We start from the raw sequence: 16,834 nt of genomic DNA, 5'->3' as shown, positions 1-16,834 counted from the left end.
GGCTTGAAGGGCTGAATGGCCTACTCCTGCACCTATTGTCTATTATCTCAAGGTCTCGACAGAAACATTACATCAAAGACGTGCGTCCAACACTGATTGTGTCTTTTGTTTACAGTGATTAAGAGTGCTGCCGAGAAACGTCCTGGACTGATGGGAGCACAGGCACCGTCTAAGCGAATGACCTCCCTCTCTCCCCTCTTCCCACACTTTCCCTGGAGTTCTACACAGGCATGTAGCCTAAACCTCCCTTCCCCAGATAATCTCTCAAACATGGTCCTGTACAGGGCAGATGTGGAACCTGTCAAAATGTTATAGTAAAAAGCTGTGTGCGCACGTGTTATTTGGAGACTCACCCCCCCAAAAGTAGCAGTCTTGTTGTTGGTGTCCAGTCCAAATGCCCCGGAGAGGGGGTGGTGTGGGGACAGACGGGGGTCATGCGAGGGGTGGTGTTGGAGGTGAATGGGGTGATGGGACAGGCTGGGGGCGGTGTTGGGGCAGACGGTGGTGTTGGATGTAGTTTGGGGGAGGGTGGTGGGCAGTGTTGGGGCAGGCGAGGGCTTGCACTCTTCTCCTGAGCAGGGAGCAGACTTAATAGAAAACTCGAGCCCCAGAGGAAAAGCATTGATTTATTTGGTTAATCGATTCAATTAAAATGAACAAAATAGTGCCCACCCATCTCATTCAGATAATCAAGGTTCCCCTGTATACCTCTCATGCTCACATCCAAATCAGTTATGTAAATGACAAAAAGTAGAGGACCCAGCACCGATCCTTGTGGCACTCCACTGTCACAGGCCTCCAGTCTGAAAAACAAACCTCCACCACCCTCTGTCTTCTACCTTTGAGCCAGTTCTGTATCCAAATGGCTAGTTCTCCCTGTATTCCAGTAGATCTAACCTTGCTCACCAGTCTCCCATGGGGAACCTTGTCGAACACTTTACCGAAGTTCATAAAGATCATGTCCACCACTCTGCCCTCAATCCTCTGACCTCTTCAAAAACCTCAATCAAGTTTGAGACGCAATTTCCCACACAGAAAGCCATGTCGACTATTTTTAATCAGCTCTTGCCTTTCCAGATACATGTAAATCCTGTCCCTCAGGATTCCCTCCAACAATTTGCCCACCACTGTTGTCAGGCTTACCACCTTTCTTACCACATTAGCCAACCTCCAGTCTTCCGGCACCTCACTTGTGGCTGTCAATGACAAATATCTCAGCAAGGAGCAAGCAATCACTTCCCTAGCTTCCCACAGAGTTCTAGGGTACACATGTCAAAACCAATTCCATAGGTGAACAAGATTTTGATATCTCAGGTGGAGGAATTGCAGTATGGCTCATTTGATTGCTTAACTGCTAACAGAGAATAACCAAAGCTTGGACTTGTACACTAAACAAAACAAAGAACTACATATGTTGGAAACCAGAACAAATACAGAAATTGCTGGAATCAGCAGGTCTAGCAGTATCTGTGGAGAGAAATCAGGGTTAACATTTTGGGTCCAGTGACCCTTCGTCAAACTTATGACTTCTGATTACTCTCCACAGATGCTGCCAGACCTGCTAAGATTTTCTAGTAATTTCTAGTTTTTGAACTTGTACACGGCCTATTTCCAGCCTGAGGATTAAATTACACATTACAAGCAAAATGCTGAGTGCCTGCTGTCAAATTATACCTCCACTTTCCTGTTTTGCCTGCACATGCAGCCACAAAATTGTTCATGGATGCATCCTATGTTTCAAATTGGTGTCACCCATTCCCCCAAATCACACCAGTTCAAACCCTTCCAAGCAACACTACCAAAATTTTTCTGCCAGGACATTGATGCTGCTCAGTTTAGGTGCCTCCTGTACTAGAAGATATCTCAAGATCCATTAGCTCTTTAGCTATGTATTTAACTGCACTATCTTCTTAATCCTTGTCTCACTGAGAAATGCTGAATTACAACCCTGACAGTCCTGCTTTTCAAACTTACTATTTAAACTCCCCTTTCCAGACAGACATTGTCACTCTTTCTGCTTAAATCATTAGTACCAGCATGTACCACAACCTGTCTGTTCACAGTCCCTTTTGAGAATGCCCTGTGCCCATTCAGAGACATCCTTGACTCTGGCACCAGAGGGGAATCACATCATGTTTGGATCCTTTTTTTTCCAGCCACAGAAATTTGTGCCCCTGACTATGAAGTCCCCTACTACTACTGGTCTTCTGCACAACAGGGCTGGCTGTGGTTCCACTAATCTTGCTGCTCATGTCACCACTCCCTGAGCCAATCTACCCCAGCAATGACCAAAACGGTCTCTTTGATGGGGTGAGCTGGCAACTACTGCAGTGAATTACTGCCCCTTGTAGCTTATCCTCAACTATCTGCTTGAACCTTGGGTGTGACCACGACTCTGAAAAAAAAAATCACTTAACCAATATTTGCCAAACCCTTACTGGTTAACTTGGGATGGCGCAAAGGGGGCCGTGTAACAGAAACAAGTCTAGCTGGAGGCTCCGACTCTGCTCCCACCTTCCGAGTGCTCGAAGAAACAAAAATATAATCCGGCTAACATGTTATTCAGGATATGTGCATAGTATTTACTTTAAGAGCAAGTGCACAATCACCCCCGAAAAAAAAAAGCTTGAAGATATTTTCCACTTCATTGTAAGTACCAGTGCAAGTACCAAAGCACTTGCTTGGGCGTTAACCTTTGATCCTGACCTCTCATCTCGGACCAGAGTTCGAAAGACTGAAAAGTGCTTGTGCAACGGTTCAGTTATTCTGCCAGCCTTGGACACAGTTTAACACGTCCCTCCACGCCAGCTGTCATATTTTTCACCATGGCATGGACTCCACTTCCCCAAATAGAGCATTGGAAACCCGTCTCATTTACATAGCTCTCCTACAGTTTGTACTCGTGACCTCCATGTTTCTCTCCTCTCTCCCATAAAATTCCATTGAAAACCGTGAGGCACCTGCCTGGTCTTCGGGCGGGAATCAAGTGGGCGAAACACCTAGAAGTTTCCTTTCAAAGTATCTGAAAATAAAGAACGCTTTCCGTTTGCGCTTGACGCCTCTGGCTTACCTCCCCCACTCTTATAGCACAGATACGGGAACCTCCAGACGTTCCCCAGTCCCACCGCATTCCCAACACAGACCAAGGTGAACTCCAACTGGCGGCTCCATGTCTCGCTGCCTCGCCGAGGGGCTGGGAGCGAGTAGCGGAGCGGTCCAGACCGAGCCCCCTCTCCTTTGTCCGGCTCCAGCCTCATTTCCTCCGCGACCATCCCCGTTGCCTTATCATCGGTGCGTGTTCGTGAGTTAATAAGTAGCAGACCGCGAGTCGTGTGCGCAAGACTGCGGTCACTGCCTTTTTATTCGATTCCACCGTCAGCTCCTTCTTCCAGGACCAGGTCAAGAATCACAAGACGCCCACAGGTGAGAGTCTAACGAATTCACTTGAAAACACTAGCCTTTCGTAGCGCTGCTGCTTCATCAGGTGCTAGTGAGAGAGGAAGGCCTTAGACACAGAGTTAATAAGGAAAAGATCAAAGGGTCATACAACTCATCCGAACGAATTGAACATAACTGAGATGACTCAGAAACCTTTAACTAGTTAAATGGAGGTGCAGGTTTCAATTAATTAATATGCAAATCCCAGAATTTCTTTCAAGCTTCTAAAATGTCACATTGACTGACTGTCTACAAATTGTGTCAAAACAGAATGCATCTGCAAATGCAAATACACCCTAAAGATTTGTATGTTTGCATGAGTGTGTGAGAGACAGAGAACCGGGTGTGATGGAGAGGGAGGGTGTGTTTGAGAGTGTGCACCAGTGAGGGAGTCTATACATCTTACAAAGTGTGTGTTTGTGTGAGTGTACACAGTGTTGGGGTCACCTGTAGTGTGACATGAACCTAAGATTCCCATTGAGGCCGTCCTCATGGTACTGAATTTGGCTATCAGCCTCTGCTCGGTGACTCTGCGTTGTTGTGTATCTTGAAGTCAACCTTGGAGGACAGTCACCTGAAGATTCAAGACCGAATGTCCTTAACTGCTGAAGTGTTCCCCCACTTGGGGGACGGGAAGATTCCTGTCCAGCGATTGTTGCATGGTGTCCATAGCATCTGCATGGTTTTGCCATTATACCATGCCTTGGGCATCCTTGACTGCAGGGTATGAGATAGACAACATTGCTGGGCCACATGAGTATCTACTGTGTATGTGGTGGGTGGTGTCCACATGTAATGGTAGTATCCATGTCGATGCTCTTGCAGGGTTGTACAGTGTTGCATTCAATGTTGTTCTGAAGGCTGGGTAGTTTGCTGCAAACAATGGTCTGCTTAAGGTTTGGCGGTTGTTTAAAGGCAAGAAGTGGAGGCATAGGACAGATCTTAGCGAGGTGCTCATCGTCATCAATGATGTGTTGCAGGCTGCGAAGAATGTGGCGCGGTCTCTCCACTCCCAGGAAGTACAGACGATGAAGAGCATCCTATCGGTTGTATCCTGTGTCAGTTTTCTGAGGAGGTCATTATGGTCTTTCACCACGGTACATTAGAACTGGCAATCAATGAGTTGAGCATCGTATCCATACAAGCCTGTCAAAGCAAACTCTGCAAGACACGTCAGAGCATCGACAAGGATACTACCATTATACATGGGGACAGGTATTCATGTGACTCAGCTAATGTTGTCTATCTCATATGCTGCAGGCAAGGATGCCCTGAGGCACAGTATATTGGTGAGACCAAGCAGATGACAATAGATGAATGGACACCACGCAACAATTGCCAGACAGGGAAGTTCCCTCCCAGTGGGAGAACACTTCAGCAGTCAAGGACATTCAGCCTTGGATCTTCAGGTAAACATCTTCCAAAGCGGACTTCCGGATACACAACGCAAAGTCTGTGTGTGACACACACACACACACACACACAGACACTCTCTCTTTTTCCCTCACACACACGCTCTCTCACCCCCTCTCATACACACACACTCTCTCTCTTCTCCTCTCACACTCACACACTCTCTCTCTCCCTCTCTCACACACAAAAACTTTCTCTCACCCTCTCACACACACATTCTCTCTCTCTCTTCCCCCCCCCCACACACTCTTCCCCCTCTCTCCCTCTCACTCAACCATTCTCCCTCTCTCCCCCTCACACACACACACTCTTTCTCTCCCTCTCTCTCACACACACTCTCTCTCTCCCTCTCTCATACACACACATGCACAAATATATAAATCTGTGAGGTGAATATGCATTTGCAGATTTGTATTTGCAGATACATTCTATTTTGACAAAATTTGTAGACAGTCAGTCAATGGGGCATTTGATAAACTTCTACATTGGAAATAAAACCAGTCTGACTCCAGGTTAAGACACAGACAAATTCCAAACAAGACCTCAGCCCAAAATACATTGTCTGACTAGAGGTGTCACCTCCTTTACATTGATGACACCTTAAGTTATCTTAGGGCAGTGACTTGAAAGAAATTCTGGGATTTGCATACTAATCAATTGAAACCTGCACCTCCATTCTAACTGATTAAAGATTTAAGAGGCACCTGAGGTGTGTTCAATTCGTTCGCATGAGTTATATGACCCTTTGATATTTTCCTTACAAATTATGTGTCTCAAGTCATCCTCTCTCACTAGCACCTGATGAAGGAGCTGCGCTCCAAAAGCTAGTGTTTTCAAATAAATCTGTTAGACTATAACCTGGTGTTGTGTGATTTTGACCTTGTCCAACCCAGTCTAACTCTGGCACCTCCATATCATTCCAGTACCTGAACAGTTCATTAAGACTTCACAGCCAACCACCATCCAAACGATCTTATGTATTTTTTTCAAATTACATCATGTAAGTGCTATTGACTCTTTTTCTGTAATGCCAAATAAGGATGACAATTATTATCTGCTGGTTATCTATGGCACCCTCCCCATTTAAAAGAGTGCACAAGAGTCTGTAAACTGTAACTAAATTAAAGGAAATAAACTAAATCAAGATGCTGTTGCCTGCAGGAGCAAATTACTGCAGATGCTGGAATTTGTACTGACAAAAAAATGCAGGCGATCACAGTGAGTCAGGCTGCAACCATAGAGAGAAGGCAAGCTAACCTTTTGAATCTCGATGACTCTATCATGTTGTTGCCTGTGGCAGTTATTAACATCTGCTTTGGAGAAAATGTTATAGAGTCTAAGAATGCATCGGCAGAGCATTTAGAAATGCATAATATGATCAAGCACAGTCAAGCCTGATTTCATGAAGGCAAAAACATGCCTGGCAAATTTATTAGAATTCTTTTTGGAGGTAACAAGTAGGATACATGGAAAACTGTGAATGTAATATATTTGGATTTTCAAAAGGTGTTTGATAAGGCATCATTAGGTTAGTTCAGATGAGTCCATGATGTTGACATTAGTATATGAACATGGATAGAGGATTGGCGAACTAATAGAAGACAGAGTTGTGATAAGGGAGACATTTCAGGATAGCAACCTGCATACTCATAGTGTACCACAAGGATCAGTGCTGGGGCCACTATTATTTATTAATACATTAAAGACTTTGATTAGGAAAGTGAATGTACTATAGCTAGGTTTGCGGATTACACAAAAATAAATGGGAAAGCATGTTTGTCAGCACGCTACAGAGGAATATAGACAGGTTAACTCAGTGAGTAAAAATTTGACAGTTGGAATATAATGTGGGGAAATTTGAATTTTTGCACTTAGGCAGGAGCAATCGAGGAGCTGAGCGTCATTTAAATCTTAAAAGAAAACACAGTAAGCTATGGAATAGACTGAATTGGGAGTCCTTTTCTATGAAAATACAAAAAGCTAACACTCAAGTTCAGCAGCAAATGGAATGTTGGTCTTTATTTCAAAGGGAATGGAGTCCAAAAGTAGGGAGATTTTACTAAAATTATAAAAGGCACAGATCACAAGTGGCATACTGTGAACAGTTTTGTGCCCCTTACCTAAAGTAAGATATTGCAGGCAGTCAGAGAAAGTTTACCTGGTCGATAGCAGGTCTGGAGGAACTGTTTTATCTGGTTGAGTAAGTTAGGTCTATACTTATTGGAATATAGTAAAATGTGAGGTGGCTTTATACAAGATCATAGGGGACTTGACCTAAGAGATGCAGTGATGTTCTTGTCTCTTAAGGGAAAGCCCAGAACCAAAGGGCCTAATTTCAGAGTAAGAAGTTGCACATTTAAGACAGGTATGAAGAGGAATTTCTTGTGGAATGTTGTGAATCTGTGGAATTTCTAACCACTGAGGTGTTATGAGGTGGTCCATTCAAGGCTGAAATAGACAGATTTTTCATCAGTAGGTGAGTCAAGGGCTACGGGGGGAAAAGGCAAGAAGGTAGAGATGAGGATGATGAGATCAGCCACAATCTTATTGAATGGCAGAGCACACTCAATGGATTGAACAGCCTAATTCTGCTCTTACATGGTCTATTGTTTCATGGTGTATACAATGCTGATCCTCTATGCTCATCATACAGAGAAGGCTTTAAGCATGTGTACATCATATACTTCTTCTCCAGGGCCACACATAATTGTGAAGGAAAGGCAGACAATTGGGTAGAATCCTTTGGAGTCTTTCCTTCTGCCATATTTCTTTTCTTTATCTTATGGTTTATTATTGAATGCTATATGGCTCAGTGTCTGGTCCACACAATTCCATACACCAATAAAACACATAAATAACCCTTGCTTTTCCTAAGAGGCATTCACTGTAAAATTTGAGTCAAAACGGCTGTTTTTGAATTGCGTCACCCTTGACTTCATGGTAGCATTTTTCTCTCTTGATTTAAAAAGTGGTTCTTTTTTATCAAAATATACTTTATTCATAAAATCTGCATAAAAACAAACTTGTACATTACAAGACCTGCAAGAATATTCAACTCATACAATTGTAATTGTCTTCATATTTACTAAATATATCCTAGGTCAGGTAAGCAGCCCAATCGTAAATTAGAATTTCAAATTACACGTAATGCAACAGATTTGAAGTTTGCCTGCAACATCTGGCATGCTGAAATGTCATTTCATTCTGAATCTTTCAGATATACAGCCTGAGAGCTATTAAAGTTCCCAGTCTCTGAATACTAAAGTTGAAAGGCCTGAGACAGTGAGCTCTCCCCATTTTGCCTCTGCAGCATCTGATCCAGTGTGTCATTTAGCACACAAACCTGGACTTTGGTCTGTGCCAGTCTATTATATTTACATATTTTTCTCCTTTATCTAAAGATTTGTACATAATGTCCCCGTAAACACAGTCCATTTCTATCCTCCTGATAAAGTGGGAAATATCATGGTGCAGGAATGGGCCAGAACTGCATCAAATACTGAAAAACAAGAGCTCCTTGCACCTAATGACTAGGTTCTTACTGCAATGGAGGGGGAGCACAGATAACCACTCCTTCCAGTTATTAGCACATACCCACTGCCTCCAAACCATATCTCCCCATGTTTAGGTAATCTGACAAGTGTAGACAGGTCTGGACAGCAGAAGTCGAGTGATTCCTTAGAAAAGCATAAAAGCAGTAAGAGTATACAAAAGAGAGAAATCAGGAGGGCAAGAAGGGGACATGAGATAGCTTCAGCAAATAGGGTTAAGGAAAATCCAAAGGGATTCTACAAATACTTTGAAGACAAAAAGGTAACTGGGAAGAGAATAGGGCTCCTTAAAGATCAGCAAGGCCACCTAGGTGTGAAACTGCAGGAGATGGAGGAAGATACTAAATGAGTATTTTGCATTAATGTTTACTGTGAAGAAGGATACGGAAGATAAATAATGTGGGGAAGTAAACAGCGACATCTTAAAAATGTCCATGTTACAGGAGAGGAGGTGCTGGACATCTTAAAATGCATAAAGGTGTACCCAAGAACTCTGTGGGAAGCGAGGGAAGTGATTGCTGAGCCCTTGCTGAGGGAGTTGGATCATCAATAGCCACAGGTGAAGTGCTGAAAGACTAGAAGTTGGCTAACGTGGTGCCAGTATTTAAGGAAGTGATAAGGAAATGCTAGGAAACTACAGACTGGTGACATCATTGATGGGCACGTTATTACAGGGAATTCTGAGGGACAGGATTTACGTGCATTTGGAAAGGCAAGGTCTGATTAGGGATAGTCAACATGGCTTTGTGCATGCTAAATAATTTCTTACGAACTTGACTGAGTTTTTGAAGAACTAACAAAGAAGATTGATGAGGGCAGAGTGGTGGAAGTGATCTATATGAGCTTCAGTCTGGATTAGAGTGGTGCTGGGAAAGCACAGCAGTTCAGGCAGCATCCGAGGAGCAGGAAAATTGACGTTTCGGGCAAAAGGCCTTCATCAAGAATACAGGCAGAGAGCCTGCAGGGTGGAGAGATAAATGAGAGGAGGGTGGGCGAGGGGAGAAAGTAGCATAGAGTACAATAGGTGAATGGGGGTGGGGATGGAGGTGATAGGTCAGGGAGGAGGGTGGAGTGGATAGGTGGAAAGGAAGATAGACAGGTAGGACAAGTCATGGGGACAGTACTGAGCTGGAAGTTTGGAACTGGGGTGATGTGGGAGAAGGGGAAATGAGGAAACTGGTGAAGTCCACAATGATGCCCTGGGGTTGAAGTGTTCCGAGGCAGAAGATGAGGCGTTCTTCCTCCAGACATCGGGTGGTGAGGGAGCGGCAGTGAAGGAGGCCCAGGACCTCCATGTCCTTGGCAGAGTGTGAGGGGGAGTTGAAATGTTGGGCCACAAGGCAGTGTGGTTGATTGGTGCGGGTGTCCCAGAGATGTTCCCTAAAGCGCTCTGCTAGGAGGCGTCCAGTCTCCCCAATGTAGAAGAGATCGCATTGGGAGCAACGGATACAATAAATGATATTGGTGGATGTGCAGGTAAAACTTTGACGGATGTAGAAGGCTCCTTTAGGGCTTTGGATGGAGGTGTGGGTGCAGGTTTTGCAATTCCTGCGGTGGCAGGGGGAGGTGCCAGGAGAGGAGGGTGGGTTGTTGGGGGGCGTGGACCTGACCAGGTAATCACGGAGGGAACAGTCTTTGTGGAAGACAGAAAGGGGTGGGGAGGGAAATATTTCCCTGGTGATGGGGTCCGTTCGGAGGTGGCGGAAATGTCGACGGATGATTTGGTTTATGCGAAGGTTGGTAGGGTGGAAGGTGAGCACCAGGGGGGTTCTGTCCTTGTTACAGTTGGAGGGGTGGGGTCTGAGGGCAGAGGTGCGGGATGTGGACGAGATGCGTTGGAGGGCATCTTTAACCACGTGGGAAGGGAAATTGCGGTCTCTAAAGAAGGAGACCATCTGGTGCGTTCTGTGGTGGAACTGGAGAGGTCCAGGAAGGGGAGGGAGGTGTCAGAGATGGTCCAGGTGAATTTAAGGTCAGGGTGAAATGTGTTGGTGAAGTTGATGAATTGCTCAACCTCCTCATGGGAGCCTGAGGTGGCACCAAAGCAGTCATCAATGTAGCGGAGGAAGAGGTGGGGAGTGGTGCCGGTGTAACTATGGAAGATGGACTGTTCTACGTAGCCAACAAAGAGACAGGCATAGCTGGGGCCCATACTGGTGCCCATGGCTACTCCTTTGGTCTGGAGGAAGTGGAAGGATTCGAAGGAGAAATTGTTAAGGGTGAGGACCAGTTCAGCAAAACGAATGAGAGTGTCGGTGGAAGGGTACTGTTGGGGATGTCGGGAGAGGAAGAAACGGAGGGCTTAGAGGCCCTGGTCATGGCGGATGGAGGTGTAGAGGGATTGGATATCCATGGTGAAGATGAGGCGTTGGGGGCCGGGGAAACGGAAGTATTGGAGGAGGTAGAGGGCATGGGTGATGTTTCAAACATATGTGGGAGTTCCTGGACTAGGGGGGATAGGACAGTGTTGAGGTAGGTAGAGATGAGTTCAGTGAGGCAGGAGCATGCTGAGACAATGGGTCGGCCAAGGCGGTCAGGCTTGTGGATCCTCTACATTGGGGAGACTGGACGCCTCCTAGCAGAGAGCTTTAGGGAATATCTCTGGGACACCCGCACCAATCAACCACACCACCCTATGGCCCAACATTTCAACTCCCCCTCACACTCAGCCAAGGACATTGCTCCCTCACCACCTGAACGCCTCATCTTCTGCCTCGGAACACTTCAACCCCAGGGCATCAATTTGGACATCACCAGTTTCCTCATTTCCCCTTCCTCCACATCACCCCAGTTCCAAACTTCCAGCTCAGTACTGTCCCCATGACTTGTCCTACCTGTCTATCTTCCTTTCCACCTCTCCACTCCACCCTCCTCTCTGATCTATCACCTTCTTCCCCACCCACATTCACCCTTTGTACTCTTTGCTACCTTCCCTCACCCTCCTCCCTGACCTATCATCTCCATCCCCACCCCCATTCACCTTTAGTACTCTATGCTACTTTCTCCCCACCCCCACCCTCCTCTCATTATCTCTCTACCCTGCAGGCACTCTGCCTGTATTCCTGATGAAGGCCTTTTGCCCGAAACGTCGATTTTCCTGCTCCTCGGATGCTGCCTGAACTGCTGTGCTTTTCCAGCACCACTCTAATCTAGACTCTGGTTTCCAGCATCTGCAGTCATTGTTTTTACCTATATGAAACTTCAGTATGCTGTTTGACAAGGGTCCTCATGATAGACTGGTTAGCAAGGTTAGATCACATGGAATACAGGGAGAACTACCTACAGGTCATTCTGGTATAATGCGCGTTTTGCAAATTGGCTATAACACAATTGACAAATTGTGGACGCTGGTTGGATAACGCAAACTTTCTACTGAACCGGTAAATTGATTGTCTATAATGATCTTCTACTGCACAATTTTCTACAACGCAATTTTCTACAACAGTTTTCTATAGCACAAGGTCACAGAGGAACGTAACTGTCGCATTAAAACAGACTGTATTTGGATACAGAATTGGCTCAAAATTAGAAGACAGAGGACAGTAGTGGAAGGTTGCTTCTCAGTCTGGAGACCTGTTACCAGTGGTGTGTCACAAGGTTCGATGCTGGGTCCACTGCTTTTCATCATTTATATCATTGACTTGGATGTGAACAAAGGAGGTATGTTTAGTAAGTTTTCAGATGACACCAAAATTGGAAATTGGACAGTGATGAAGGTTACCTCAGATTACAACAGGATCTTGATCAGATGGCCAATGGGCCAAGGATTGGCAGATGGAGTTTAAATTAGATAAATGTGAGGTGCTGCATTTTGTAAGGGCAAATCAAGAAGAAGATCTTAGTAACTTAAAGGTAAGGTTCTGGGGAGTGTTGCTGAACAAAGAGACCTTGGAGTATAGGTTCATAGTTCCTTGGAAGTGGAGTCACATGTAGATAGAATTGAATTGAGTTGAATTGAATTTATGGTCATGTATACTGAGGCACAGTGAAAAGCTTTGTCTTGCATGCAATGCAGGCAGATCACAGAGTTAAGTAGCATAGATAAGTAAATAATAGATAAACAGCGGCAAAAACAAAAACACAGGTACAGGTGAATGTTAAGAGTTTGAGAGTCCATTCAGTATTCTAACAACAGTAGGGTAGAAACTGTTGTGAAACTGGTTGGTGCGTGTGTTCAGGCTTCTGTACCTTCTCCCTGATGGTAGAAGTTGTAGAAAAACATTGCCAGGGTGGGATGGATCTTTGAGAATTCTGGCGGCCTTTCCTTGACAGTGGGCCTGGTAGATGGGATTCTAGAGATGAGAGATTGGCCTTTGTGATTGTCTGGGCCGAGTTCGCCACTCTCTGTAACTGTCTCCGATCTTGAATGGTACAGTTGACATATCAGGTAGTGATACATCCAGACAGAATGCTCTCAATGGCGCACCTATAAAAGTTGACAAGGGTGTAGGCTGTCATGCCAAATTTCTTCAGCTGCCTGAGGAAGAAGAGAAATTGTTTGGCCTTTGTAACCACTGCGTCCACATGAAGAGTCCAAGAAAGCTTGTTGTTGATGACCACTTCCAGGAGCTTGACACTCTCCACTCGTGCCACTTCTGTGCTGTTAATGTGTAGGGGGGCATGAGTAACATCCTGCCGAAAGTCAATAATGAGTTCCTTGGTTTTACCGGCATTGAGAGCTAGGTTGTTCTCAATGCACCATTTTTCCAGGTCTTCCGCCTCCCGTGTATAGTCTGTTTCATCACCATCTGAGATTCTACCGACTATGGTGGTGTCATCAGCGAACTTGTAAATGGCATTAGTCTGGTATTTGGTGATGCAGTCATGGGTGAGTACAGTAGGTGGCTAAGTACAGACCCTGGAGGGCTTCAATGTTGAGTGTTTGTGAGGATGAAATATTGTCCCCAATCTTCACTGATTGTGGCCTGTGGGTCAGGAAACTGAGGATCCAACTGCAGAGCGAAAAGCTTTGTCTTGTGAACAATGCAAGCAGATCACAGAGTTAAGTAGCATAAATAAGTAAATGATAAATAAACAGCAGCACAAACAAAAACACAGGGCTTAGTTCGAGATCACTAAGTTTAGTAATCAGTCTCAAGGGGTTAATAGTGTTGAAGGCTGAACTGTAGTCAATGAGTAGGATTCTTACGTAGCTGTTCTTGGTGTTAAGATGTTCTAGGGAGGAGTGAAGGGCAAGTGATATGACATCTGACGTGGATCTGTTGGTCCGATAGGCAAATTGAAGTGGGTCAAGAGTATTGGGGAGGCTGGAGTTGATTAATGCCATGACCAGCCTTTCAAAGCACTTCATGACCACCGAAGTTAGGGCCACTGGACGGTAGTCATTGAGACATGCTGCATGAGCCTTCTTAGGCACAGGGATGATGCTGGCCCTCTTGAAATAGGCAGGGACAGTGGCCTGCTGCAGGGAGAGGTTGAAGATGTCTGAGAAGACCTCTGCCAGTTAATCTGCGCATGCTCTGAGTGCACGGCGTGGTACTCCGTCTGGTCCCATCGCTTTCCTTGGATTCACACGAAGGAAAACTGATCTGACCTCTGATGCAGGATAGGCTTGTCAGGACTTGTTGAAATAGCTTTTACCTCTCCGCCGAAATTCTACTCAAAGCGAGTATAGAAGGCATTTGAGACAATCTGGGAGGGATGTGTCATCATCTGCCATCTTGCACTGTCTCTTTTTAGAACCTGTGATGTCATTCAGTCCTTGCCATAGTTGTTGGGTGTCTGTCTAGATCTGTAGTTTGGATCGGTATTGGTCCTTGGCTGTCTTAATGGCTCATACTTGGATGCCTTATATTTGAGTGGGTCTCCTGATCTGAAGGCCTCACACCTGGTTTTTAGCAGGTTCTGTATGTCCTGATTCACCCAGGGTTTCTTGTTGGGGAACACCTTGATTGACTTCCTCGGTATGCAGTCCTCCACACACTTGCTGATAAAGTCTGTGATGGGGTGGCGTACTCGTCCACTCGTGCGGTCTATTTGAACAAGGCCCATCCGATTCCAGACAGCACTGGAGTTGATCCTCTGCCTCCTCTGACCAACACTGGACCTGTATTCCTGAGGGGGTCTCCTGCTCGAGCTTCTGCCTGTAAGCCGGGAGAAGAAACATGGCATTATGGTCGGAGTTCCAGAAATGAGGGCGGGGATGGAGCGGTAGGCATCTTTCACAGTGATGTAGCAGTGGTCTAAAATGTTTGGACCCCTAGTGGGGCAGGTAATGTTCTGGCTGTACTTGGGCAACACCTTCCTTAGATTGGCTTGATTGAAGTCGCCAGTTATAATGAATAGAGCCTCGTGGTGTTTCGTCTAAAGGATGTTAGTAGTGGAGTTCAGCACATCCAGAGCTTCCTCAACCTTTGCTTATGGCGGTAGTTAGGATAGTGAAGAAGACATCTGGTATGCTTTCTTTTATTGGTCAGTGCATTGAGTATAGTATTTGGGAGGTCATTTTGCAGCTGTACAGGACATTGGTTAAGCCACTATTAGAATACTGCATGCAATTCTGGTCTTCATGCTATCAGAAGGATGTTGTGAAACTTAAAAGGGTTCAGAAAAGATTTACAAGGATGTTGCCAGGGTTGGAGAGTTTAAGCTATAGGGAGAAGCTGAATAGGTTGCAGCTATTTTCCCTGGAGCATCGGATGGTAAGGGGTGACCGTATAGAGGTTTATAAAATCATGAGGGGCTTGGATATGGTAAACAGACAAGGTCTTTCCCTGGGGTGGAGGAGTCCAGAACACAATAGCATAGGTTTAAGATGAGAGGGGAAAGATTTAAAAGGGAGCTAAGGGGGAATGTTTTCATGCAGAGGGTGGTGTGTGTAAAGAACAAGCTGCCAGAGGAAGGGTGGAGGCTGGTACAATTACAACATTTAAAAGGCATCTGGATGGGTCTATGAATAGGAAGGGTTAGGGTTTAGAGGGATATGGGCAAAGTGCTGGCAAACGGGACTAGATTAATTTAGGATATCTGGTCGGCATGGACGAGTTGGACAAGGTTCTGTTTTCGTATTGTATATCTCCTATGACTTCATGACCTGACAGTGAAAGGGAAAAAAAAGAATCATTTGGCTGAGTTCACAAAGAACAAGGCCTCATTCTTGCCTTAATTTATTATGAATCCTGCAGCTAATTTGAAACGGTCACAGATTCTATTCAGTGTGCCAAGCAACAGAGGATGTGAGCAGAAAACACTGAAACACAAATGATCAAACGTAGTATTCTTAGTGCATGCCCAAGAAAGCACTGTACTATCTTTGTGCCACCTTTCAAAGGAGATGATAAATAATTTTTCACGTCTACTTGAAGAATCATGGCAATGCTTGAAGAAGAATATAGTGTTTGCTAGGTGTCTGACCAACATCAACTGACACCTAAATTCTCATTATTTATTCTGTTGTTGTTTGTGGAACCTTAAAGTATGCAAATTAGCTGCTGCTAATTACCTATGAATGACAAGAATTTCTTTTCTCCCACAGGAGATAAAGTATCTTTGGAACTATGGGTTTTTCAAAATGTGATAGAAGCAAAGACTTTGAATATTTTAAGGTATAGATACATAACGTTTTATCCTCTTGCTTACCATGAAGTTATCAAGACTCAGGGGAATGTAGTCATGATCTTAGATTAGATTATTTACGGTGTGGAAACAGGCCCTTCGGCCCAACAAGTCCACACCGACCCTCCGAAGAGCAGCTCACCCAGACCCATTCCCCTACATTTACCCCTTTACCTAACACTACGGGCAATTTAGCATGGCCAATTCACCTCACCTGCACATTTTTTGTACTGTGGGAGGAAACTGTAGCACCCAGAGGAAACCCATGCAGGCACAGGGAGAATGTGCAAACTCCACACAGACAGTCACCTGAGGCGGGAATTGAACCTGGGTCTCTGGCGCTGTGAGGCAGCAGTGCTAACCACTGTGCCACCCACTGAATAGTGGGCCAGGCTTGAGGGGCCAAGTGTTTATTCCTGTTATTAATTTGTACTTTTGTACATAAATCAATTTGTTTCCAACCCATTTTTGTCTACTGAGCCTTTCAGTATGCTGCAAATAAAAATTCATGGAAATGCTGTGACTGTATGTGTTTAAATTATGCACCATTGCATTCCTTACATAATAAAAATATTATATATCAGCTGCTTATATTAAACAGATGCCCTAGCAAAGATATTTCTCCATAACTCAGTAAAAACAGATGTATAGATCACAGAGCATGATTAACATGCATCCATTGATTGCAATGTAGGTAGCACAGCAACATCCTACTGTCTGCTCATATTAATGATCTCCTCAACCAGTAAACAATAACTACATGATTGATTGGCTGCTCTCAAGATCAATATTATGACCAGGTTGCACCACTTAATGCAAGTCTGCATCAATTAAGGATGGACATTTTATCTTCCCTT

General features: G+C 44.9%; 1 protein-coding gene and 1 pseudogene across 2 annotated transcripts in view; one reads left to right on the top strand and one right to left on the bottom strand.

Annotated features, from left to right (window-relative positions):
- The window catches only part of LOC122562580 (sodium- and chloride-dependent GABA transporter 1-like), a 112,117-nt gene extending 108,688 nt beyond the window's left edge, over positions 1–3,429 (bottom strand). Inside the window, exon 1 of the mRNA XM_043715539.2 lies at positions 3,071–3,429. Within this exon, the coding sequence (XP_043571474.2) occupies positions 3,071–3,272 (202 nt within the window). The 5' untranslated portion in view covers positions 3,273–3,429. The remainder of the gene's footprint in view (positions 1–3,070) is intronic.
- LOC122562582 (syncytin-1-like) overlaps positions 3,261–16,834 on the top strand; it is a 30,937-nt pseudogene continuing 17,363 nt past the window's right edge. The window contains exons 1-3 of the transcript XR_015761240.1: positions 3,261–3,423; positions 4,699–4,847; positions 15,898–15,967. The product of XR_015761240.1 is annotated as a syncytin-1-like (transcript). The remainder of the gene's footprint in view (positions 3,424–4,698; positions 4,848–15,897; positions 15,968–16,834) is intronic.

This window comes from Chiloscyllium plagiosum, unplaced genomic scaffold (genome assembly GCF_037043375.1).
Source record: "Chiloscyllium plagiosum isolate Xiang-an unplaced genomic scaffold, Cpla_swu_hap1 HiC_scaffold_24, whole genome shotgun sequence".
NCBI classification, from domain to species: Eukaryota; Metazoa; Chordata; class Chondrichthyes; order Orectolobiformes; family Hemiscylliidae; genus Chiloscyllium; species Chiloscyllium plagiosum.
This window is presented reverse-complemented; position numbering and strand designations above follow the sequence as displayed.